Source organism: Miscanthus floridulus, chromosome 18, assembly GCF_019320115.1.
Source record: "Miscanthus floridulus cultivar M001 chromosome 18, ASM1932011v1, whole genome shotgun sequence".
Taxonomy (NCBI): Eukaryota; Viridiplantae; Streptophyta; class Magnoliopsida; order Poales; family Poaceae; genus Miscanthus; species Miscanthus floridulus.
Window position 1 is genome coordinate 93,759,699 of NC_089597.1, and position 26,472 is coordinate 93,786,170.

Genomic DNA, 26,472 nt, shown 5'->3' on the forward strand with positions numbered 1-26,472 from the left:
ACCACCGCCGGTTTCGAACCGACGACGATAACCATGGCTATCGCCGTCGACATTTCATTGCTGAGGGCTAAAACCGGCACTGATGGGGGGCTCTGAATCGGCCATGATGGCATTTCTGTAGTAGTGCAGGTTTTAGTTGGCCATTAGTTTTTAGGTTTCCTAATTCAACTCCCTCTCTCTTAGGTATCACGGTCCATCAATTGGCGAACAATGGGCGGTACTAAGAGGCCGAGAGGAAGATGAGATTACGAGGTGAGAAGCACGAGACCTGATCTGCAAGATTCGGCGGTGGAGAGGTTGCCGGAGATAGGGAGGCCGACAAGGTCAAATGATGGCGGATGGCAAGCAGTAGATGGAGGCTGAGAGGAAGATGACACCCACGATCTATGAGAGGTGAGATGACGAGAGAATATCTACAAGATCTGGCGATGGAGTGGTTGACGGAGATGGGGAGGCCCATGAGGCTAGAGGCAATGATAATGACAAGTGGCGGCAAGTGCCATGGCAAGAGAGGCGAGAGGGCGAGGAGGGGTTGTATCCCCTCTCTTGGCTATCGAGCCAGCTCCATGCCTCGCGGATTTTCAGCTTTATCTAGCACCACCCCTATGAGAATGACTTTTCAAGAGTTTTACTTGAGGAGCTGTTTTATTTTATCCTATTTGGCAAAAAAAAAAAAAAAACAGCTCCTAAAGCTGCTGAAAAAGCTATACCGAGTAGAACCTTATAGCTAGTTAGGTTGCGCTTTGATCACTTGCTCTCAATAGAGAATTGTGCTGTTGTATATTCCTGACCTTTACCCCACCAGAAAATTAATAAAACTGCACTTATTCTTTTTCTTACATCACATCCACGAAAAATGAAATGAAAGGGAGAAAAGAGGGAGTATTACTATTACATACGGTGGAACTGTGGAAGCAACCCCTTGACTACGACTTAGTGGCCAAGTTGCATCGATATTGACAGGTTATATGCATAGTGCACATCAGGTTGATAGATTAACTAATTAATAATCAAACATCAATTTGCTCCTTGGTAGCCTTGACGTATCCCACGGTGCTCCCCTTGCACTCGTAGTATAACGCGGTCATGGCGCAGGCTGCAAACAACTGCACGGCCGCTATCAAGATGATGTAAAGAAACCCCAGAAGCAACCCTGATGCCATGTTTCTAAGTGCACACTTCTTGGCCAGATTGTAGACATGGGTCAAGGCAGCGGCGAAGCCGGTGAGCACACCAGTCACAGAAATCAAAAGCATGGCCCGTCTGCGCTTCCCCTTCACCAGCCGCCCCGCCTGCCCAAGAGCGCCGGCGCCGTGGCAACCGGGCTCGGCCACTGCCACGACGACGCTCAGGGAGCAGACGAAGAAGAAGTACACGAGGAAGATGAAGGGAGCGAGGAGCAGCAGACACCCCACAAAGAACAACCCGAAGTATTTCAGGATCATGAGAGCCACGACCAGAGAAGACATGAAAATAAGAGCCGCGTCGTAGGCCATCTCCAGTGCGTAGACGAAGGCGAGCGTAAGCACGGGGCCTTTCAGCTGCGTCTTGACTTTGCCAAGGAGCGACCAGAAGGTGTGCAGCTCACCGGAGTTTGTCGCGACGGCGGCAAAGAGGACGACGATCTCGATGACTGATCTGATGATGACGGTAAACACAAGACAGGCTGCGCTGGTGAGCAAGAGAGCCCGGGTGTCATCTTGGGTCTTTCGGCTGAGTTGAACGAAGTCTGGGCTACTGGGATCGGTGCTGTTGAGAGCGCCTTTGTGTCGAGGTCAATCTCGACTGTGAGGGGCTGGACGATGAGGGGCTGGACGGCGAGGTCGTTGCCGAGGAGTAGACACCTGGAGGCGGCGGTAATTGTATAGACTGCTGCGAAGAGCCTCCGGTTGTAGCTAGGGAGGAGCAGACCTTCCTTTAGGAAATTGAAGAATGATGGGGTCGAGCTTTGCCCGGTTGCCATGGCTGGATGCTGGAGCTAGCTAGCTAGAGAGATAGACAAGGTCGAATAGAAGGTGAGGAGAACAAAGTTGGAGGAGTGTATCACAGGTTTTAAGTAAATGGTGGAGTAAAGAAAGTAAGCCACAAGTTTGGAGAAAACAAACCTTTTACGTAGAAAAACTTGATGCCGATCCAATAGAAAAAGTCGCTGTTGTGAGAAGAGTCAGGAATCAGCACATGTAGGCGATGTTACGCGTAGCCATTATTTCTGAAATCTAAAATATTGGTGGATGTTGCCTAACGCGCTTATGAGTTATGACAGGATAAGGGAAAAGTGTATATATTGACTAGAGGAGTCGTACAACAACACACCCCCCCCGCCCGCCCCCCCCCCCCCCCCCCCCCCCCCCCCCCCCCAGCTCCGCCGTACGAGCGACTCGGGGGGTGCTCGCCGGCTTCGCTAGCCCCCTGCTCCCTGCCATCTCTCCGGCTCGCCGCACTCCGGCATGTGGCGGCGGCGGCCCATGACAGGACCAAAAAACGGGATACTGTGCGCAGTCATCCACCCTGTCCTCCACTCCCCTGCCTTCCCCGCCGTCAATGGAGCTTCTGGGGAGCCGGCGGTGCGGATCCAGGCACCTACGTCCGGATATACCGTCTACGCCCCAGATCGGCGCGGCCTTGTGGCAGCTGACGTGGATGCATGCTGGCCGGATCCCACTCTCCATGTTGCGGAGCTCCAGGACGTCGACCCGCCGGCGCCGAGCTCTACCAGCAGGGTCGCGGGTTCTCTTACCCTACTTGGACCCCGTGCGCGCGCTCGTGCTCCCTGGCTCATGCCCCGTCCGGATCTGCGCGGGGTGCACTAGATGGCGTAGGGCGTGTGGCCGGCCTCGCGGTTTGCCAGCTGCAGCCTTCTTCCTCCCCCCACTCTTGGTCTTTTTCCAGGCGTGTGTGGATCGGCAACCGGCAACACGGATCCGGCATCACCTCGCCTAGATCTTGCGCCTCTGCCCCTCGAACTGGCCATCGGTGGCCAGTTGCAGGCGCACCCGCCATGCCCGCAGCTGGGCAGATTTTGATCCAGCGCCCCCATCGTCGGATCCGACTGCCTCACGTCCGGATCGGGTGGAGCTGCTTTGTGATGTGGTGCTTCTTCTACACGGGCGTGTGCTGGGACCTTGGGCGCGCGGTTTGGCCATGGGCATGCTAGCGGTGAGGCTGCGTGCCCATGGGCGTCCCTTTCGCTGGATCTGGTGTCATCTTGTTCGGACCTAGTGGACTCGCTGCTCTAGCAGCTGTCGCGGGTGAGTTCGGGAACGGCTCTGCACGATGTGGCGGCGGCCGGCACCCCCTCCTTTCCAGGGGTGGACGCCTACTGGTGCGCGTCTCCCACCATCGTGGCCGCGTCCGGGAACAGCTCTGCGCGGTGTGGCGGCGGTCGACACCCCCCTCCGTCCAGGCGTGGAAGCTTGCCGGTGCACGCATCTCTCTGTCGCGGGCGGGTCAACGGGAGCACTAGCAAAGCTTCTGGGTGAAAGCTCAGCTCAAATCTGTTTGGGTCAACGAGATGGATTTTCTTCTTGAAGGCGTCACTGAAGAACATCCTGTTGCTACTTCTCCTGCATCGGCCCGATCAATGCAGTTACCCCTCGGCACAAGGCTCGGGCAAAAGCCTTGCCTTCTTGGCTGACGATGATTGCGTTTTAACGTCATTCATCTCCCTAGAGGCATCATGGAAGAGCTCCATTGCCTTGGTGTGGTAATGTTTGCATTTCGTTAGTGTATTTGTGATTTTGCCACTTTTTGTCCTGGTGCTTGGGTGTTTTGCTGTTGTTGTTTCAACGTTTGTAAAACATAAAACGAGCTGATTTGGGGCTACATCAATATATATATATATATATATATATATATATATATATATATATATATATATATATATATATATATATATATATATATATATGTGTGTGTGTGTGTGTGTGTGTGTGTGTGTGTGTGTGTGTGTGTGTGTGTGTGTGTGTGTGTGTGAGTAATCCCCCGTTGACATTAAAAAAAGTTTATACTTATTTTTTTATTGAAGTTCGTGTTCATGTTCAAATGTTCTTGTTTTTCGTTGGAAACAACGACGCCCACCAAACAAAAAAAAACTCTCCCGTTCTCTTTTGGGATTGGGAGCAGATCTTCCAAATTGTATATAGCTACGCTACGATGAGACATCGAAGTTTTTCTGACATGATGAAGATAGTGCTTAGGGGCTGAGAGATGAGATGTACCAAAGGTGTGATCTGCTTGTACTGAATGAGTTCCTAAGGAACAACAAACCCAAATAGCACACAAATATAATCACAAGGCTAGGTGTAGAGAGCAAAGGCGGTGTGTGCATATGGTAGATAACAACATGTAGGAAATTTGTGACAAGAACCAGCAGAGGGACAAGAACCAGCAGGGCAGCCTCTGTGCTAGATTCTTTCAGAAGCCACTATATATGCCCACTGCCACTAGACCCCTGGTGTGGCATGCCAACCTTTGTTCCACCACCGATCGAAATGTAAATTCCAGCATGCCAATATAAACACAGTAGTCTCGAACGCATGGCTCTGGGATTCCCTCCTCAAAAACCCTACAGAGAATTCGCAAAAAAAAAAAAAAAAAAAAAAAAAAACCTACAGAGAAACAGCTATTTGAATTTGAACGTGCGCCGCGCGCTCACCAGAGTAAGTTGCAGAGGTTGCTATTAGCACATTGACGACCTGTGAGCTCGCTTGCAGTGTAGATAAGGTGTCCTGTCATGTTCCAGAACAGTGTAACTGTCGCTAGTAGTGTTGGTGTTGTTCAGAGTCTCTCTATCAGTCTGTCTCCAAGGATGCCAGCAGAGAGCGCGTGTCCAGAGTGGACTAGGACGGAGAGGAGAGATGGTGCAGGCAAAACCGCAAAAGATAAGCAGGAACGTAGATGAAAGGAGCCTTGACTTTTTGTGGTTGGAGGAGCAGGGATTCCTCTATGAATCTGATGCCGACCACGTGGAGATTGCTTTGCTAGTACCCATGGAGTCCTACTGTACTGGGGAACTATATGGAGGTGAGATTTGGACAAGATGCGGGTGGATAATATTTCGATAATGATACAATGATAATATTTCGATAATGATACAATTAAGACGTCCAGATGGACGAATGTCTCCCTCCGCTCACTCCCACACGTGGCGCTCGCCCAACAACCTTATCCGCACGTCCCGTCCGTGCGCCTCGTTGGTCGCTGCGCCATTTCCTCCCTCCATCGCCGTGCCCATCCGCCCACCCCACTTTTCCTCGCCGCCGCCGGTCCCCCACAGCGCCGCGCCCCCACCGCGTTGTGCCCCATCCCCTGCGGCCTCCTTCGCTCTGCCTCCCCACGCTGCCTCCTCCGCGCCGCATTCCCCACCAGGCCTAGTCTGTCTTGCCCGCCTCCACCGCGCTGCCTCCTCGCCGCGCCCGGCTTGCTCGCTGTGACCACCTCCATCAAGTCGGCGAGCCTCCACGGCGGATGCTCCAACAAGCAGGTGAGGAGGATGAGATTTGTGCGACGCCACGCCCATCGCCAAGTTGCTCGTGCTACTGCCGCACAGCGAGGTCCATGCGCCGCCATCGATCTCCGTGCCGGCGTGCCTCCATTCGTCCAAGCAAAGCCCGTGTTGCAAGAGTATGTTTGAAGTATTTCAGGTGTTTCATCTAAATGTTGCAAGTGTTTCATCTAAATATTGCAAAAGTAGATCGGAATGTTACACATGTTGCAGTGGCTATACATGTATGTTTCAAGTGTATGTTCCAAATATTTCATCTCATTTTCTAGACGTATGTTTGCAAGTGTTTTCAGGTGTTTTTTGTTGCGAGTATTTTATACACATGTTTCGAGTGTTTCAGTTGTTTCGTACGTATGTTGCAAGTGTTTCAACTGGATGTTTCAAAAGTAGATCTAGTGTTGCAGCTAGTGTTTCAGGTGCATGTTTCATGTGTTTCATCTGCCTTCAGACGTATGTTGCAAGTGTTGCATCCAGATGTTTCAAAAGTAGATCGAGTGTTGCATCTCTGTCTTTGCTTTTTCTACTGCCTTACCTTCGCCTCGGTGTCTCCTCCTCCTCCCAGTGCCGACTGCGCATCCGCCCCCTCATCTAGATGCTGGCATAGCCACGTGCTGTAGTCACCAGCTGCAGCTACAGGCCACGTGCACGCACATGAGAAGCGGAGGGGCACGAGCGGGGACTCCCCACATGCAGTCGGGCGGCGCAGGCCCCGCTTAGGCGGGCGCGGGATGCAGGTGCGCAGAGGGAGATAGAGTGCAGGCACGGGTGTCCGGACGTCCGTGCGTTAGCACTGCCGATGATATTTAGTCCACGTTAGGTATAGCTCTATTTCATTGGTGTACCTTTGTTTCCTATCTCGATGAGCAACTTCATTGGTGGAGCAAAAACTGTTTTGAAAAAGTGTTTGGCAAAACAACTTCTTATAGTAGATCTGAAAGAGAAGTTAGGAGAAGCTAATATCCCTGTTCGCTTGAACTACTTCAGCAGTACTTTTGAGTGAACGAACATTATTTTTTTTCTCTCACAATAAATCAGCATAAGCTTCAGCATAAGCCAAATTTTCAGCTCCATCCAGTACCCACCCCTTCTGAGAACAAATTTTCTGTAATTTCACTTGAGGAGCTGTTTGAACAGCTTCAAACAGCTACTAGAGCTGCTGAGAAAGTTTGTGCCAAACATGACCTTATAGTTAGGGTGCACTTTGGTCACTTGCTCTAAATAGAGGGTCGTGCTGTTGTGTATTCATGACCTTTTCCCCTCTAGAAAATTAATGAAATTGCACTTGTGCTTTTTCTTACATCACATCCATGAAAAATGAAATGAAATAAAAGGGAGAAAAGAGTGAGTATTACATATGGTGGAAGCAAGCCCTTGACTTCGACCTAGTCAAGTAACATGGATATTAACAGGATATATGCATAGTGCTGTAACACCCTCGGTGTTACACCATAAATCATTTACTATAATATATCATGAGCATCATGTTTATGTGTTAATACATGTGATAAAGTGATTAGATCAATTTCTGTAACTCGGAACGATCAACAAAAATACGAATCGAAAGTTGATTCAATAGTCATGTTATATCACTTAAGGTTGAAAACCATTTTTTATTAAGCAAAAATGATATAGAACATATATGTGCCACCTTAATAAAGTTAGAAGTACAAACTTTGTAGATGACAGTGACATACTTGTGGCCAAAAAATAATATTACTAGCTAATATTTCCACTAGCTTAGAAATCGCAAATGGAAATCAAATTCAGCTCACAAACTTTGAAATTTTCAAGTCTGCCAACAGTTAGACACTGCTATGTTTAGAAATTTATTGTGAGACATTAGGTTAAACGGTGGTGTAGTGTTATAGCTTAATTTGGTAGTCTCATGTGCCATCTAGAGCATGGTGAAGACGGTTTAGGTTTAGGAGCAACCGTTTGGTCGTATTCAACGCTTTAAAATTCGTGCGTGCCATTGTCTCGGGTTGGTTGGCGCTGGGTGCGCGGTCACCGCACGGCCTTCTCACGCCACGCACATGGTCGCATCCCGCGTGGTCAACCATGCCGCCGCGCTTGGCCGGTCGAGCCTCCTATGCTTGGCCGAGGCCGGCGCAGCGAGCCGTTGTCCCCGCGCCCTGCTGCTCTACCTCGCGCTGCCGTTTTGGGTGCCGCCGCGGCCGCGCTGCGCTACCGATGCTCCTTGCGTCGTGACACTGCCGCTGCCATCGCATCATCGTTGCGTCCACGCCGGTCCGCTGCATCTGTGCACTATCGCTGGCCCTGTGCGTGTTGCCTCTGCCACGCGCACGTGGGCAAGCCGCTGTCGCCATGCCATTTATGGCACTGCGATGCGCGGGCCACACCAGTCGGACGAGCGCACATGTTGTCCATAGCACCGGCGCATGGGCTTCCCGAGCTCGCCGCTCATGTCATGCCAAGGTAAGGATGAGCCGAGCCCACTGCCACGCTCCATTTCTCTCATTCTCTCTTCTCTCTCTGCTTTCCGCCGCCATCGTGTCGCGTCACGGTGAGCCACAGAGTGAGCACCTCTTATCAATTTCTCATGCTCACGTCTCCGCCTTCACATCCCCTCTTCAGCCGACCCCACCCCACCTTGATTGCGGCTTGGCCGAGCTCCAATTTTGGAGCTTTGCCCGCCACCTTGCCGTTAAGGCCCATCACCGCCCGCGTCGTGGCCAACCTCCACCACTTCACCCTATGCCAATTCCTCAGCACCACTAGCTCGCCTTGGCTCCCTTTTTGTTGTGCGCATGCTAGTCGCAGCTCTAGTGCTGCCTCCTCGCCGCTGATGTGGTCGTGCCTTTGCAGTCCACCGTTCACCTCACAGATTGCACGTGGCCAGCCTCGCTCGGGTCGATCCGGCCGAGCCGGCTTTTTGGTAAGGTCACTGGTGAGTTGTTGTTGCTCACCCACTACCCCTACCACCTTGTTGTTGCTGTGGCTCACCTGAATGTCGTGGCCATTGCCGCAGGGTGCCCGCCGCTGTGGAGAGGTCCTTCTACAGTGTCCCGCCTCGTGCAACCACCACCCATCGTCTCGCGTCGAACCCTAGGTGAGAGTCGGCCTCTTAGATAGGTCAGCGTGGGTTTTGTGTGGCCGACGTAAGCGCCAGTGCCACCGCTCGTCGTATCAACGCATGCAGGGATGGTCGAGGACCTTGCCGTTGTAAAGAGGAAAAAGTTCTGAGGGTTCCGTTGCAAAGTCGTTGTTTATAGAAATAGTACATGTAGTGTTCGCGCTATTGTTTGGTAACATGAGGGCATTTTTGCAAGATTGCCAGCGCGCGCGGGGGCTCCCCGTCGTGGGACGCCTCCGCGCATGGGCCGCGCCTCGCGTGGGCCGCATTGGGCCGAAATGAGTTTATCTTTTTCATGGAAAATAGAAATAGCTCTTCATTTGTATTTCTGGGTTGAACTTTGGTAATTAATATAAAATCATATAGATCCAAAAATTATGATACACATTTTGTTAGGTTCCTAAAATTGTGCTCTATCTGGTAGTTTATTTAGTTCATATATATACTTGTTGATATCAAGAACTATTAAATTATTTGAGAGTGCTTAATATTATTAGGTTAATTATTATAGGAATTTTTGTGGTAGATTGGTGATAGCAAAAACCCTAAAATTTTTATAGTAGCATCATGGTATTATTATGTGCTCATTGTAATTTTTGTAGCCTTAGAGTAGGCTAAGTACTAGGGTAGTTAGGTGCTCCTTGTTGTAATATAAGTTAAATCGCTAATAAGAGTAAGGTTACACTTTAGTTGCTAAGTTAATACCTGTTAAATGAATCCATACCTGTGTTTGTGGAATTGATAGGTAGTTAGTATCTCAACCATTAGAGCTAGCTTAGTGGCTTAGTAGATGTATTCTTATTTTAAGAATTGTTGTTGCTTTAATATTAAAGTATTGCATCATCATCGCATGCATGTAGAGAACGAGTTGGCGGAGATCGTTACCATCGGAGATCACGAGTTCAAGGAGGTGATCGAGGAGTACGAGGAGGAGATTCTCATCTAGGAGGAGGTCCCAGAGCCGCCACTGACTGACTCAACTGACACCGCGCCTGCCCAAGGTAAGCCCCGGTACATAACCCTTATTTTAAATAATCACTGGATATATATATATGTGATGTGCATTTACGTTACAGGCTTATTGTTGAAACTACATGCATAGATATACCTACCTATAAGTCCAACTAGCTTAGATCGAGTAGCTGCTATGCTTATGTTTTTCGGTAGCGTGAGTAACCTGCCGTTACTCATAATAGGTGATTATTATTATTACTCTCATGATAAAATGGTGAAAGAAAATTGAGACCGGGCAGGGAGATGGTACGGGTATTGGTGGGTGTAAGAGGTTGTGTCCCATGGCCAACGGGGCATAGCTTGGTTACACTGTTTTTCCTGTCCGTGTCGGTTAAGGACCGGCTATTGCATTAGATTCTAGTCAGATCACAGACTTATTATCCTGAGCACATACTTGCTTATGGGAGCGGGAAGGCTCGTTGCTCTCTTATCGTGGGTTCTGGCTCTTTCCGGACCGACTGATTGGGGGCGGGGATTGTGGAGGTCTAAGCACCACACTGAGTCCAGGACTCAGGAGTGGAGGCTTGGAGTCCAAGTTTGGACAGGGTCTGGGACCCCTTGACGGCAGAGGCTCTGTTCGGCTTACCCTATATTCGGCTTGTTCGGCTTATTTTTTTTAGCTGGAACAGTGTTTTTCTCTCAAAACAATTCAGCCAGAACAATGTTTTCAGCTAGTTTTAGCCAAGTTTCAGACCAGCGAACGGGGCCAGAGTGGTGGGTTGGTCTTGCTTGTCGCCTGGGGTACAAGCAGAGCGTGTGTTTTGGGGTAAGTCTTGCGAGTACATTATGTACTCAGGGTTTATTTACCCTTGTTGCAGGTGCAGCTTCAGGAGTAGCTGTTGTGTGGAGGATTCTTCTAGTGGACACAAACGGATCCTCGTATCTTATCGTTAGATGTTTATTTCAATTCCGTTGTTTAAATTCCGCACTCTGAACTTTGTATTATAATAATATATTTCCGAGAACTCTTGTCATATGAAATGGACTAAGTATTGTAAGCTCGTTCTCGTTATTAGATCCTGGAGGAAAAACGTGGATCGTTCGAGTTCTCACTTAGGGTGTGCTCGACGAAACAGTCCGATATAGCTTATTTTTAGGGTGCTTAGCGTCTGGTGGAAGTCGAGTGCCTCCAGAAGCGTGCTATTTGTGGCGGCTCTGCCACAAGTGCCAGTGCACATCAGGTTGACATAATAGAGTAGCTAATAATCAAGCACCAATTTGCTCCTTGGTAGAAACCTTGACGTACTCGGCCGCCGATGCCTCGGTGCTCCCTTGCACTCGTAGTAGAAGGCGGTCATGACGCAGTCTGCAAACAATTGCACGGCCGCTACCAAGATGATGTATAGAAACCCCAGGAGCAACCCTTCTCCCATGTTAGTAAGTGCAAATCTCTTGGCCAGAGTGTAGATAGGAGTTAAGGCAACGGCGAGCATGACAGTCACAAAAATGAAAAGCACGGCCTGTCTGCGCTTCCCCTTCATCAGCCACCACGCCCGCCCAAGAGCGCCAGCGCCATGGCAACCGGGTTCGGCCACCGCCACGACGATGCTCATGGAGCAAAGGGAGAAGTACAGGAGGAAGATGACGGGAACCAGGAAGAGCAGCGACCCCACAGTTAACAGCCCGAAGTATTTCTCGATCTTGAGAAACATGAGCAGAGCGGACATGGCAACAAGAAGCACGACGTAGGCGATCTCCAGTGCGTAGACGAAGGCGAGCGTGAGTATGGCGCCCTTCAGCTGCGCCTTGACTTTACCAAGGAGCGACACAAAGGTGTGCACCTCACCGGAGTATGTCGCGACGGCGGCGAAGAGGACGACGACCTGGATGGCTGATCTGGTGATGGCGCCAAACAAAAAATAGGCTGCGCTGGTGAGCAAGAGAGCCCGGGCGTCATCTTTGGTCTTTTGGACGAGTTGAATTCGAAGAATGTCTGCTGGGCGACTGGGATCGATGCTGTGGAGCGCCTTGTGTCCTGGTCAAGCTCGTCTCTGCGGGGCTGGACGGCGAGGTCGTTGCCCAGGAGGAGGAGACAGGTGGAGGCGGCGATAACTGTGAAGACAGCTGCGGAGAGCCTCCGGTTTTGGCTAGGGAGGAGCAGCCTTCTTTCAGAAAGTTGAACAACGATGGGGTCGAGCTTGTTTGTTGCCCGGTTGCCATGGCTGAAGGCTGGAGCTAGCTAGCTAGCTAGCTAGAGAGATGGACAATGGTCGAATACAAGGCGATGAGAACAAAGTTGGAGGAGTGTATCACAGATTATAAGCGCATGGTTGAGTAAAGAAACATGCTTGGACAAAGCAACCTTATAGAAAAATTTGATGCCGAAGTGCCGGTCGAATAGAAAAGGTCGCCGTTGTGAGAAAGAGTCAGCAGTCAGGACATTGATATAGGCCATGTTACGCGTAGGCGTAGCCATTATTTCTGAAAATCTGAAATATCGGTGGAAGTTGCATAACGCGCTTATGACTTATGAGTTATGACAAGGTCAGGGGAAAGTCTATATTCTACACATCATTTCGGTAGCTGTAGAGGGCTGGATAACGAGCCAGCTCAACTCGTTATGACGCGGCTCCTCGTTATAGCTCGATAATGACCTGGCTCGACATACTCGACTTGTTAAGTAAATGAGATAAACTCTAGCTCGGCTTGGCTCGGCTCATTTAGCTGGCAAACCAGCTTGTTTGGCTCATGAGCTGGCTCGTTAACTGTTGCAACCAATGCATATAGATACTAATAATTTATTCTATGCATACATCACGACAAGTAAATAAATAAGCTAAGTGTAATGCATAGCATACATGTATTCTAGAGACTCCAATCTCATACATGTAATATAAAATTAAGCTTAGTTCTTACTAGTTTTTGTTATAGAACTACAAAGTATTTGGCTTGTTTAGGCTGAGCCAGCTCGAGCTAGCTCATTAATTTAATGACCTAAAATACTAGCTCGACTCATTATGAATAGTAAACGAGCCGAGCCGAGTCGAGTCGAGCCGAGTTTGCACTAAGCCGAGCGAGCTAGCAAGCCATGAGCTTTGTGTCCAACCCTGGCTGTAGGGCGTAGGAAATTCATCTCTTGGGGTGTCTTGGCGTTCGCAACTGTGACTCGCCTCTCACGTTTCTGTTCCCTCCATTCTAAAAAAAACAATTATCGCTTCCTAACGAGTAAAACAATTTTAAGTTTGACCAAATATATAAAAAATACAAATGTTTAAGATACCAAATAAAAATCTTTAAATTGATAATATTTACAATTGGATACACAAATATAGATATTTTTTCTTAAAAATTTGATCAAATATATATTTTTTTGATTTATCCAAAACCTAGAATCGTTTTTTAAGAACAGAGGGAGTAGCTCTCTGTAACAGTGACAATCTCTTTCCTCTTAATGAAACATGCGATGAGTGCATGTTTAAAAAAAAGGAAAAGGTCTATTCCTGGGGTAGTTTCCTGGAATCTTCTTGAATAAAAGTCAAATCGCCTCTAGATCCTATATAGACCGCTAAATCCTGACCCTCTTAGTTCTTAATAACTAGCAATATGGTCGACGCAAGTAGCACGCCTAGCTAGCTTTTTATTATTAGGAAAAAGTCTACTTAACTCCCCTAACATTTGGTGCCTGTCTACTCCACCCCCTCACTTATAAAACTAGGTATTCTACCCCCCACACTATTGAAAACCGTCTAAATAACCCCCTGAAGTGGTTTTACTAACGTGGCATATTAAAAAGTCTATATAACCCCCTAACATATATACGGTTAACTGCATGACCCCCTCAACTATAAAATATGATATTGTAGTCCTTAAAGTACCTAATAATGTTCAAATGATGGTCATGTATCCCACCACACTGGCATAAGCACACATGCTTGCACATAGGCCCATCTCTATCTTGTTCCCTCCTCATGGAAAATTGGTTTACCATGCCATCGATTTCATACATGGGTATTATGGTATTGTGATGGCCACATAAAAGCACAAGGAGTCGCCGTCTCCGCCTCCATCTCCATTCTCCAGCCGCACCGTCTCTCCTCATATGGCTACCTAAAAATTGAAGGACATTCGGATGGAGGATGTGGGAGGGGTTGAATGACGACAATGTAGGCGTGGCATGCTTGAGCTCAATGCATCGACGAGTGATGGAAGGTGGAGCAGGAGACAAGATGTCACATGCTGCTCATTGGGTGGTGTGTCAGTCTAGAAAGAGTAGAGAGGCGGAGGCAACAAATGGCATGCATGCAACCATGTGTGTTTAGGCCAGTGGTGGGATATGGTGTCCACACAACCTTAAACATCATCTGGTGAGTCAATTGAACACTATTTGATGCTTTACTGGCTATAATATCATGTTTTATAGTTGAGGGGGTCATGCAGTCAACCGTTGATATGTTACGGGGTTATATAGACTTTTAAATATGCCACATCAGCAAAACCACCTTCAAAACCGCCTCAGGGGGTTATTTAGACGGGTTTCAATAGTTTGAGGAGTAGAATACCTGGTTTTATAGTTAAGGGGGTGAAGTAGATAACCATTAATAGTTGAGGGGGTTAACTAGACCTTTTTCCCTATTATTATAACATTTGGGCTTTTCTTTTTTCAAAATATTGCTTGTAAAAAGATTTTAGTTTGTGTTGATTGGTTTGATTCACGCTCCAGTTGATAGCTTTTGGTTAGGGCTAGGAATAGTGGGCCAGAGGAGTAGTGGCTCTTTGATTGAGCTTTTCGCCATCCAAACTTTTAGATTTACTAGGAGTGGCTTGTATTCTTTCATTGTGAAGTAATCAAGAGATAAAATTCGTACATCCACTAGTAGAGAACCTAGCTGTAGTCCCGGTTTTCAACCCCCTTTAATCCCGATTTTGGAACCGGGACTATGCAATCGGGACTAAAGGTCTTGATTTTTAGTCCCGGTTCCTCCAACCGGGAGTAGAGGTGTTTATTGGGTAAAAAAAGGTTGCAGCTATGGAGATTCGAACCTACGACCTCCCACTTTAGCTCTTTCACGCGTTACCATCTCACCTACCACCACACATCTAACTTAGATAAGATACGCTTTCCTTTTAAATTTAGTTTGGAGACACCTTTAGTCCGGGTTTGAGACATAAACCGGGACTAAAGGTACCTTTAGTCCAGGTTCGTATCTCAAACCGGGACTAAAAGTCACACTTTTAGTCCGAGTTTGTGTCTCAAACCGGGACTAAAGATTCTCGCACTGACGTGCCTCTGACACACCTCGGTAACCATTACAACCGGGACTAAAGGGTAGAATTAGTCCCAGTTTGTATTACAAACCGAGACTAAAGGTCCAGTCATCCCTTTAGCCACGGTTGCAATTTTTAAACCAGGACTAAATACTTTTTGGCCATGGGATGAAAGGCCGTTTCTCTACTAGTGATCTTGTTCTAGCTCCTCTCCCAAATCTGAAATTTCTGTTTTTTGGAGATTTTCGTTGTCATATTTTGGGTGATTTTTGTGCTGCTGGTTTGGCGGAGTCTTTTGCATGTTGTTGTGAGACTTAGGGACGGTTGGAACATATCTGGATCATGTCTTGAAGTCCAGCTTCAAAGCCTTTGGTTCTAAGCCTCAAATCTTACAATTCTTGCTCTTTTGATGAAATTCTTGAGGATCTTTGAGCTAAGGTTTTTTGGGTTGATTTCGTGTTCTTTCTAGGTGCTATGAGGTCTTGGAAACATGCTTAGGCTTTTCCTCAACCAAATTTTCCACGAGCACCCCATCTCCTCAGTTTCAAGAAAATTATGAAAACCCCAGTTCGAGAGTGAGTTTTTGAATTTCCTGATCATGCTTTAATCTTTTTGACATTATCTCTTGGGGATAGCTTCTAAACAGGCTCGAGAAGGTGTGTGCAAAGTTTTGGATTTTTTAGAGTTCGTTTGATCGAGTTTTGAATTTTTCTCTCTTGTTCTCAAGCCTGTTTTCTGGGCTGTCTCGAAACTTTCTAACACAATTTTTAACGTCAACATCCAACACAACTCCTAACATCGGCACTTCCGACGTGCGTTGGAACTCCCGACATGCATCGGAACTTCTGATCCCAACTTCCAATCTTTTGCTGTTCTGAGCTGTTTTCGCTTTCGCTTCATGTTTTGGCTTTCCTATCACGGTCCTTTAGATCTATAGTCTCATCATGGCGGTTAGAAATCGATTTTGCTACAAGGAATGCAATTTCATGGAAAATGGGGATATAGGCCAAGTTATCTCCGGGAGAAGAATTTTAATATATTGACTACCATTCACCCCCTCCCCATTTGGTCATCGTTTCCGGTATTTCAGATAGCGAGGATATTGAAAAAGCTAAGGTAGGAGAAGAGGATAGTAAAATGATTTTTTGAGCAATTGTGCATGGTTAACATTTATCGGGCATGATCCTTTGATATATAGAGAGAGTAGTCTTATCCCGGTAGAGAACACTTATCCCACATGAGATTTGCAAGTTTCTAATGAGATTGTGCGAGTTCCCATCGAATTAGGGATGAATTAGACACAAACTTTCAAAACCGGCCTGCACCGGTCTTTACTGTTCTGTGGCCGAAGACTACAGAAACTGGCCTAGACCGGTTTTAGCTGTGCCAGCCAGTGAATAGTGCCTCCCTGGAACTTGTAGTTTTGGCCTAATTTTGATGCTTTTTGCTAACACTTTATTTCCCAATTCGAATTTGAACTTCCTAATCATTAATTTTGCTGTCAACAGGAATTATGATGTGAGATTTGGACAAGGTGTGGGTGTATGAAATTTAATAATTGGCGTGCACTTTGGTCACTTGCTCTGATTAGAATCATGCTGTTGTACATATATTCATGACCTTTTGCCCTCGAGAAAATTCATGAAATTGCACATATATATTCTTATTCTTACATCACATCTACGATGTGAATTCTCAAATGAAATGAAACAGTGAAACGAGGAGTATTACATACGGTGGAAGCAGCCCCTTGACTACCACTTAGTGAAACATCAATATTAACCGTATATGGCTATGCACACAGTGCATATCAGGTGGATAGAATATACTCCATCTATTTCAAATTATAAGTTGCTTTGACTTTTTTGATATATTTATTTTGCTATGCATCTAGACATAATATAATATGTTTAGATACATAGCAAAATAGATAAACCAAAAAAGTTAAAACGATTTATACTTTGGAACGGAGGGAGTAGCTAATTAATATTCAAGCAGCAACAAATTGCTCCTTTGTAGACACCATGAGGTACTCCGCCGCGGATGCCTCGGTGCTCCCCTTGCATTCGTAGTAGAACGCGGCCTTGGCGCAGACTTCAAACAATTGCACGGCAGACATCAAGATGACGTACAGAAACCCCAGGAGCAACCCTGATGCCTTGTCAGTAAGTGCGCACGTCTTGGCCAGAGCGTGGACCCGCAAGAGTGCAGCGGCGAGCAAGCTAGTCACAAAAATGAGAAGCACGGCCTGTCTGCGCTTCCCCTTCATCAGCCGCCACGCCTGCCAAAGTGCGCCAGCGCCATGGCAACCGGGCTCGGCCACTGCCACGACGACGCTCATGGAGCAGAGGAAGGAGTACACGGGGAAGATGAAGGCAACGTGGAGGAGCAGCCACACCGCACAGAACAACCCAAAGTAATCTTTGATCGGAAGGAAGATGAGTAGCGCAAACATGGCAACCACAAGCGCGAAGTAGGCGATCTCCAGTGCGTAGACGAAGGCGAGCGTAAGCACGGGGCCTTTCAGCTGTGTCCTGACTTTGCCAAGGAGCGACCCAAAGGTGTGCAGCTCACCGGAGTATGTCGCGACGGCGGCAAACTGGACGACGAGCCGGATGGCTGATACGATGGTGACGGCAAACAGGAGATAGGCTGTGCCGGTGAGCAAGAGAGCCCGGGTGTCATCCCGGATGTCTAGGATGAGGTGAAAAAAGTCTGGGCTACTGGGATCGGTGCTGTTGAGCGCTTTTGCGTCGAGGACGATCTCGTCCATGAGGGGCTGGACGGCGACGCGTTTGACGACGAGGTGACAGGTGGAGGCGACGATGATTGAGAAGACTGCTGCGAAGAGCCTCCGGTTGTGGCTAGGGAGGAGCAGGCCTTGTTTCAGGAAATTGAAGAATGATGGCGTGGTGCTTTGCCCGGTTGCCGTCATGGCTGGTGCTAGCGAGCTAGCAAGCTGGAGAGATGGACGAAGTCGAATGGAAGCTAGGTGTGATGAGAAGTCAGGAGAGTATCACAGGTTATAAGCGCATGGTTGAGTAAAGAAACATGTTTGGTGAAAGCAAACCTTATTGATAGAAAAACTTGATGTTGATGCCGATCGATAGGGCTGGGCACTTGTTATCACCGACAAGGCGACGACTTGGGTTTGGTGTTATCGATAGGTGCCAGCAAAGTTCTGTGGTGAACACGATGTAAACCGATCGGTGCACGGGGAATGTTTGTAGAAACTGATCGGTGCATCGGGAACAGAGAAAACCGACACAGAACAGAATCATCGCTTCGTCATTCGGTGCCACCGAAGTTTATGTGTGCAATCCGCTCGGTTGTGCTGCCGTCTCCGGTCCTCATCGCTTACGTGCCCTGGACGTAAGCGAAGAGGACGCCGAAGCAACCCGTACTAGCTCCCATGAAGCATCTTCGCCGCCCAGATCGGGTCCTCTCAGCTAACGAGTCCTGGGCGGGCAACACTCTACCACCGCTGCTGGATGCGTTGGTGTAGCCAAACGCCGTGCCGCGGCCCGCCGCTGCACGACGCTCCGTCATCCGTCAGTGCCCTACATGCACACTAATGGTCCTCGACGCGCCACCGCAGCCCTTTGCGGCGCTGTAGGCCGTCACATAAACTTCGGTAGAAACAGCTAAACCCTAAACATTTGCAACATACGTCCGAAATAGCTAAAACACTTGCAACATACGTCTAAAACACCAGAAAAACTTAAAACCACATGTGTAGCCATTACAAACATCCAGATGAAAATACTTGCAACGTACGTATGAAAACACTTGAAACACTTACATATATATGCAACATCCAGATCAACTTTTGCAACATCCAGACGAAATACTTGCAACATACTTGTGAAACAAGTGAAACATTTGGAACCTACACTTAAAACATACATGTATAGCCTTTGCAACATGTGCAACATCTTGATCTACTTTTGCAACATCGATATAAAATACTTACAACATACCTTTGAAACATCTGATACACTTGAAACATACACTTTCAGCGCAATATCACCTTGCTGCTTGAACGAAAGGAGGCTTGTCGTCGCTGAGCTCGACGCCAGCGCGGTGGTTGGCGGCGGCGCATGGAGCTCATGGCGGCGCGGAGGTCCAGCGTGGGCAACTCGTCAGCAGATGGAGCGCGGCCGCAGCAGGAGGCGTTAGTCCGGGCAGTTGGCGCACGCAGATCTCACACAGGCCGCCACGTGGAGCTCCGCCTTATCTGGATCTAACCACAGCAGCGGCCACTTGGCACTCACTGGTAGCTCGCTTTGGCGGCGGCGAGACAGAAGGGTGGGAAGCGAAGGGGTGGCTACGCGGCGCGCAGCGCAGGCTGGGCGGTCTGGTCTGTCCGGACAGACGGACGCCCTATAGGAAGCATTGCGGTTTATGGATTTATAAGATGACTTACTTAATTCTTAATTTATCACCGTGTGCTATGCACTGGCTTCTTATTATTTTGATTCAATATATTATATTACGTGTAGATATTTTTAGCCCCACTTGTGGCCATCTGTGGCCAGGCGATGCCGCCCACGCTGCCCATATGTGCAGGCAGAGAAGGCGCCCAACAGCCATGCACCCAACAAGTGCTTAGCTATGCGCCCAGTGGCCATGCACCCAACAAGTGCCTAGGTAGGTGAATTAGCCCAGGGGCAAAGTTGGCATTTCAGGTGACTGATTTGGAGAAAAATAAAGAAAAAATACAAATGGTGAAATGGCAATGAATACAAGAAGCATATGTACTAATAAATGGTGAATTGGCGAAGCCTATGACAAAAATGGAAAATTAGCGAAGCCTGAATTGGCAATGGCATATTTCTATTTTTTCTCATTCTCTAGAGGTCTCATATAGATTCTCAAATTCTCAAAATGCATTTTTGGCTCCTTGTAGTTGAAACGGGTCCCAACTCTGGTCCAACCAGTCATTTACCCGACCCGCTAGTAGACATGGCATGCCATCGTCACCTTCTCCTGCCTCATTCTGTTCTTTCCCCCTGCCTCTTTGACTTATGCATAGGGGGATTTTGGCCATATGTGATAGAGAGAGCAGAAGACAGACATAGAGATGGTGTCGCCACGGTCGTTGGCTGCTGGCGGTATCGCTAGTTGGCAGGTCAGCCACACGGTCTATGATGGCGCCAAGATGGCGGGAGAAGGGATCCCTCGTGCTATGTTAGTTCATCCGACCTTGGATTCTAGACGTTTAGCATAGTAGGATGCATTGGCCGTAGTAAAGTAGTGCATGGATGCGTCTATGAAACTTAGGTTTGGTATTAAGGGTTTGTGACTTTTGGGGCGATGATGAGTTTTGTGTCAGGGATTTGGGGGGTTTCTCTTGAGGTTCTAGCTTAATCGTGTATAAGATTCCACACGGTTTATGGTCAGTTATTGAAGTTGACGAACTAAAATGTCTCTTTTTTTTGGCCTTGGTTGTTGATTTAGAAGCTCTGATGCTCTGTACATGATGAATTGTGTAGTTGATAGCGCTAAGGAGTGCACCATAGAGCTTCATAATGGAGGTTTCAATTTTGTTAACTTAGGACATATCTTGGATTTTGTTTTCTCTTTCTTCTTTTCCATGTGAGAGCTTGCTCCAACATCCATCTATAAGCATTGCTCTCCGTCTTGGTGTGGACCTAACCTTTCCTAATCACACACTTAGCAAAGACATTAGTCCACTAGTTGTCTCAGTTACCAAAATCAATCATAAGGCTTTCAACACCTCGTGATAGTAGGACCAAGATCTGCACCAAAGGAGGGGGCCCACGGTCTTATGGGGGGTCGGTTGACCCTCCTAGGTCAGTTGACCCCCTAGTAACTCCAGCATCCCACTATTGGTCAACATGCAAACTAACACACCAAGGCTTGATCTCCACCACTGATTCAAAGTCGGTTGATCCTATGGATGAGGTGGAGATCACATGTATTCATGAGGCCACCTCTACATCACAATAAATAGAGGGGTCTGCCATCACTTCCAAGACACTCCATACCAAGAAGAAGAGAAGCTCCACTAGATCCTTTGTAATAGTAGGATAGTGTGTGGGAGTTAGAGTGGTCGTTACCCTTCCCGATGGCCTTGCGCTCGACACACACTAGATCTAGCCAGAGTGATGATCGACGCTGAGCTCGTCGTCTACATCGGTGGCTCCGCTTCTAGTGCCACCGGAGTACCCATCATATTCTAGTTCTGGATGATGACGTGGATATTTTTTTTCCTTTTTATCGGACCCTCTCTACCTTCGCAGCCAGTAAAATATTTTTTGTGGAGAGAGTGTGTAGCGCACAAAGTCATGTATTTTATGGTGTCCAGAAGACTAAATCGAACAAACAAGTGTGCTAGGCACAAAACCAAGCTTTGGTGGTGTCTTATGGACAAAAAAACTCAAGTTATTACTTGCTAGGAGATTTAGCAACCTTCTCATCCCTTTATGCTTCTAAGCTTCATCTAGCCATCCTCGTGTGCAATTGAGTGTGAGCCATGTCTTGCTTGCTATAACTTGTCTTGCTAGTTAGAACCATAAAGTAGTGATAGATCTTAGGAAACCTTATGCTTACTCGTTGTTCTCCCACCTATCTATACCTTACTTGTATCCTTTGTTTCAGTTATCTTTGTCTTTAGTGTCAATACTACCTATGATTTATCGCTTCCCCCACTATAATATGATATCTTAATTGTGGTATAGCTAGGATATCTCATTTATAAATACTCTTAGGCGCAACTTTTCCTATGGATAAAACAAATAATATATCTTGGAATACTCCATGGTGAAATGCTACAATGGTATTTTGAGCGCTTGTGGAATTATTCACTTGAGCATACGAAATACTCCAACAAGCAACCGAACCTCAGGCAGAAAAATTCTGGTGTCTCTTGCCCTGTTGATTTGCCTCCTTTATACACTTGCTATTTCATTATCCATCTTGTGTTTGTGTATTGCTTATGTTATCTAGCTCAACTAGTTGCTTAGCATAATTTGAGTATCCTGAGTGCTCTAGCTTATAGCTTGTTATTCTTCTTCTACTAGAATTGTGTAGGAAAGGCTTGCTTGTATTGCTAGGCTAGGTGCATAGTGATTATTACGGATCGCCTCTTTTACTAAATATTGTGCATAGTTGTGGTTGTACCTTTGAAGGAGTTTTTTATAGGCTATTCACCCCCATAGCCATCATAGAACCATTCTGATCACAAGCACACAATTGGTAGAATAAGTTGGGATGGTGTTGTTGGCAACCTTGTTTCAGACTTCCACAAGATAATCAACCATGTCAAGGTTCATCACTTTGAAAGGCAGCAAGGTGATAACCTCCCTGACTTCTATAAGGATCTGAGGTAGGCCAAGGAGGCTCAAGAGCAAGCTGGGTCTATTGGGGAATATGTAGGCAACTTTTGTGAGGAAGACACTAAGGATGAAGACTTCTTGGACAATGAAAAAAGATAGTGGTTGGAGATATGGCCTTTTGGGATAATGTAGATGATAATGTCCTTTATGAGGGAGTTTGCAAGAGTCAAGAGGATTGCAAAGGTCAAGACGTCCCAAAGCAAACTCAAGGAAGGTGCATATGCAACAACTATAACTCAACATGGAGATTATTCTTCCACTAATGAAGGTCTAGAAGTTCTAGAAGAGGGGCAAGAAGGTGAAGTTCAGTTGTAGTTCAAAACTTTTAGGGCAAAGGACATGCCCAACCCTTCATTCAAGGTGGGCGTGGTCTTTGATTTAGTGGAGACACTAAGTGCTCCGATAACTATATATAGTTTGAAGAATCACTACTAGGAACATCCACTTCTATGATGAAAATTTTAATGACAAATCCGAAACCATCATAAAAATCACATTTTATGATGACAATTTTGGTTTCGTCATAGATCACTTGTGCGACTGTTCCTTATCTATGACGAAATTGGGTATTGTCACAAAAAAAACATCACAGAATAGCATAGGATTTTGTCACAGATCACTTGTGCTACTGTTCCTGCGTGTCTGTGACGATCTTATTCAGAACTATGACGAACAGGCTTCGTCATTGAATTAATTACTGATATGTGACGAATAATATTCGATCTATAACGATGGCGCTGTGGGACCTATGGGACCTGCAGTTACTCATCTGTGATACTTGTAGTTCATCATAAAATCACCGCTCGATCCTTTCTCCATGTGACGTGTACCTATGGGACCCTTCTCCACCTGACCTGTGGGACCCAAACCTATGGGGCCTTTCTCCATGTCCATCCGACCTATGGGATCTGATGGCTCGCGTGTCACTTGTGCTTGTGGACCCTTCTCCATCCGATTTGTGGGACTCAACGTTACCTTTCTCCATCTCCATCAGACCTGTGGGACCCAACGATTTGCGTGTCACATGTACCTATGAGACCATCCGACCTTTGGGACCCGATGCCTTACATGTCACATGTATCTATGGGACCTTTCTCCATCTCCATCCGACCTGTGGGACCATACGGCTTGTGTGTCACTTGTTGTCGCCAGGGTTTACTAAATTCAAACTAAAAAACCATGAGACCTAGGAGTCGAACCCGGGACCCAGAGCATGGAATAGACCGTCTTCACCATTGTGCTAGACACCTAGTTGTGTTGACATGTCTTTGGAGTAGTATATGTTCTCTGTGTGGACAGGTTGACTTATATATTGGATATATCCCTATCCCCTGCAAGTGGAAACAAATCTATGCGTGTTGGACTGGCGATGGCAGCGGCGGCGGCAATGGAGGATCCCCAGTGTGCTGTGGTGGCTCAGGCTTCCTTTTGGAGGCTAGGCGGTGGGTCTTCCTGGTGGAGCGCAGCAGCATTAGCGTCCATCTCTGTCGTGTGCCGTGATAGAGGCGACGGATTTGATCTACAGGTCTCCTTTCTCGCCTTTTCCTGTTCGTTTTACTGTTTTGGTCCTTGCTTGAACAAGAGGTATACAAGAAACATTATAGCATTTCATATCTGGTTAGGCTAATGATGATGAAAAGAACTAGGAGGTGGCACTGGTTAGTTTTCTACCGGCGCGTGTCACTTGTAGATCTGTCTAGGCAAACAAATAGGCCCTTCGCTTCTGCCTTAAACTATTTTTTTCTGTCCAGTGCTTGCTTGATTCTACATTTCTGTTTCATATGCTCTAGTGCCACCAGTGAGTCATTATGGTATTTTGAGCTTGCAACATATCTGAGGCCATATTTCTGTGCCAATGATGTCTACATGGTTGTTGGATGTATTAGGATGCAGCTCATATGTTTGCTTTCTGTGTTTTCTCCTTGTTGACAACCAAGTTATCCATTTGGTTCTAAACAAGATGAAGGCATCGAAAGCAAATCAATGCTTTGTATCCATCATTCACATGACTAATGCCACTAATGTCTAAGCTGCATATTTTGCTACTAATGCCAATGATGATTGCTATCACTTGTTTACTGATATTCTACTTGTGAAAATTGAGGCAGCCTGTTCGGGTTGTGTAGATTTGAGATGAGTCGTCCCTGCTATGTTGTGTTCAATGGCTGAGAGCCAGGAGTTTACTACAACTGGCCTGACTGCCATAGACAAGTTCATAGGTTTCATGGCGCTTGTTATAAAAAGTACAACTCCTATGAAGAAGGAATTGTTGCCTTCAAGTCAAGAACCAACTCAAATCAAGCCTTAGCTCATGATGATGACTTCTATCTTCAAAACCCAACAGCTGATCCACCCTCTTTGTCCTTAAAAAATGTTGTAATTGTAGTCCTCTTAATCTTTGTCTGTCTCCTATGGAAGAAACTCTGAGCTCATGTACTGATTGTAAGTGTGATGGTTAGACTTGATTTAGCTAGAATTGTAATGGTTATAGCTCCATTAACTGCTACTCTAGTTTGAGTTATATATATCTATGTGGTGCTACTCTAAATTTAGATGAGGTCGTACCATGAAAATTGTTAATGGTTGTTAAAGTTGCACTTTGGTATGAGTTGTGGACTTCACCGATAGATCTTTGTTGGATTATTTTCCTCCTTAGTGATCTCATTACTGAGCAAGCTCTCATCCTACGACATGCACACTGACGAAATGGAGGAGACCCCCAACAAGAGGAACGCACTAGCCAGACTCAAGGACAATGTCTTTGTCGAGATCCTCCACCGCCTCCCCGCCCACTCCTTGTTCTACTGCAAATGTGTCTGTCGCTCTTGAAAATGCCTCATCTTGGACAACCATAAGTTGATGCCCCAGACTATTGCCTTCTTCTTTTACGATGGAAACTACGGCCAATGAAACTTCACTAGCATCACCAGTGTTTACCCCTCCTTGTCCTTCTTGCCCTTCACCATGAACAATGTAGCTATCTTAGATTGCTACAACGGCCTCATCTTATGCTGGTGCCTAGGGGATGATAGATACCGCTATGTCGTCTGCAATCCGGTAACCTAGGAGTTAAAGGTACTACCGCCTAGAATCCATTCTGTTGGTGAGGCTTGATTGGGTTTGATCCGATAGCCTCCTCACACTTCCATGTGTTTGAATATATGGAGGAGGATGGTCGGTGCGTGGGTGTCGACATCTACTCATCTAAAACTACAGCATGAATCTTTAAGAAATCTAAATGGGGCGAGGAGGCTGAGTGGACATTTTCAAAATCAGCAACTGTGTTTCTTAATGGTTGTCCGCACTATATTAGGTTCTATGAGGGTTACTGTTGTATACTTGCTATGGATATGGAGGGAAAGTCATGGAGGAAAATTCCTAACAGGCCACGTGGTTTTTCACGCTCCATCCATCAAGCTTAGGGTCACTTGTGTTAATGTACTGTTGGTGGTCGCAATATGTCTAAGCTTTTGATCTGGATCCTTGAAGACTATAGTACTAATAATAAATGGACATTGAAGCATACTATCAGCCTGCATAAGTTGTTTGGAAAGACTAAGAAACAAATGGGTTACTTTGATTGAGTCATGCTACACAGCGGTTACAGTTCACCCAAAATGGAATTTGGTTTTCTTTATTGGGGTTGGGGTGGAAAGAGCCGTTATCGCATATAACATGGACAACATAAAAGTTCATGTCATCCCTACACATTACATTCCGTATGGTAGACGTGACATCCTACCAGAAATCATCGGCAGACCTTACTATCTTCCCTATGCTCCCTTGTTCTCGGAGTTGGAGTCATTAGCAAAGTAGTAAATAAAGTTGCATTTGATGTATCTCTCTGTCATGACATGTTTAAATGGATCAATGTTGTTTCATTGACTATGGACATGTTAATTTCCTCTTGGATGGATGTTGTCATTATTTTGCAGCAACTTTAACTTGTTTGTAATGTAAGCTAATGTCTGTGCAGTGTGTCAGACATGTTCAAACGTACAGAGGTCAGACTTTCTTGCATGTGCAGTAATATGTCAACACCAATAGCTCCTCTTTGTTCCTAAAAAATAAAAAACACCAATGGCACTTCTGTAGTAGTGATATATTAACCACCGCCATCTCTTCCGCAACTTCACTTGTTTTCCTTCCTTCCCCGAGCCCTCCCATTCCCACTACAGATCTAAAATCGCCAGGAACGTGCAGTTGCCTTCTCCAAACCTACTTCACTCTTAGCCACTGCCATGGTGATGGGCGAGCCTTTTGTGAAGCACGCATGGGAGGGGGATGACACCATG

At 46.7% G+C, this 26,472-nt stretch overlaps 1 protein-coding gene and 2 pseudogenes across 1 annotated transcript; all 3 read right to left on the reverse strand.

Moving 5' to 3' along the window:
* Positions 1–967: 967 nt before the first annotated feature.
* Positions 968–1,963, reverse strand: LOC136519512 (uncharacterized; annotated as a pseudogene).
* Positions 1,964–10,817: 8,854 nt separating this feature from the next.
* On the reverse strand, positions 10,818–11,771 carry LOC136520249 (uncharacterized; annotated as a pseudogene).
* A 5,035-nt stretch (positions 11,772–16,806) lies between these two features.
* Positions 16,807–17,751, reverse strand: LOC136524206 (uncharacterized). Its single transcript, XM_066517658.1, has one exon. The coding sequence runs from the start codon at positions 17,749–17,751 to the stop codon at positions 16,807–16,809; it is 945 nt and encodes a 314-aa protein (XP_066373755.1).
* Positions 17,752–26,472: the final 8,721 nt, after the last annotated feature.

Bases quoted from the DNA above. Each gene is read 5' to 3' on its own strand.
- LOC136524206 (XM_066517658.1), bottom strand. From the start codon at position 17,751: ATGACGGCAACCGGGCAAAGCACCACGCCATCATTCTTCAATTTCCTG.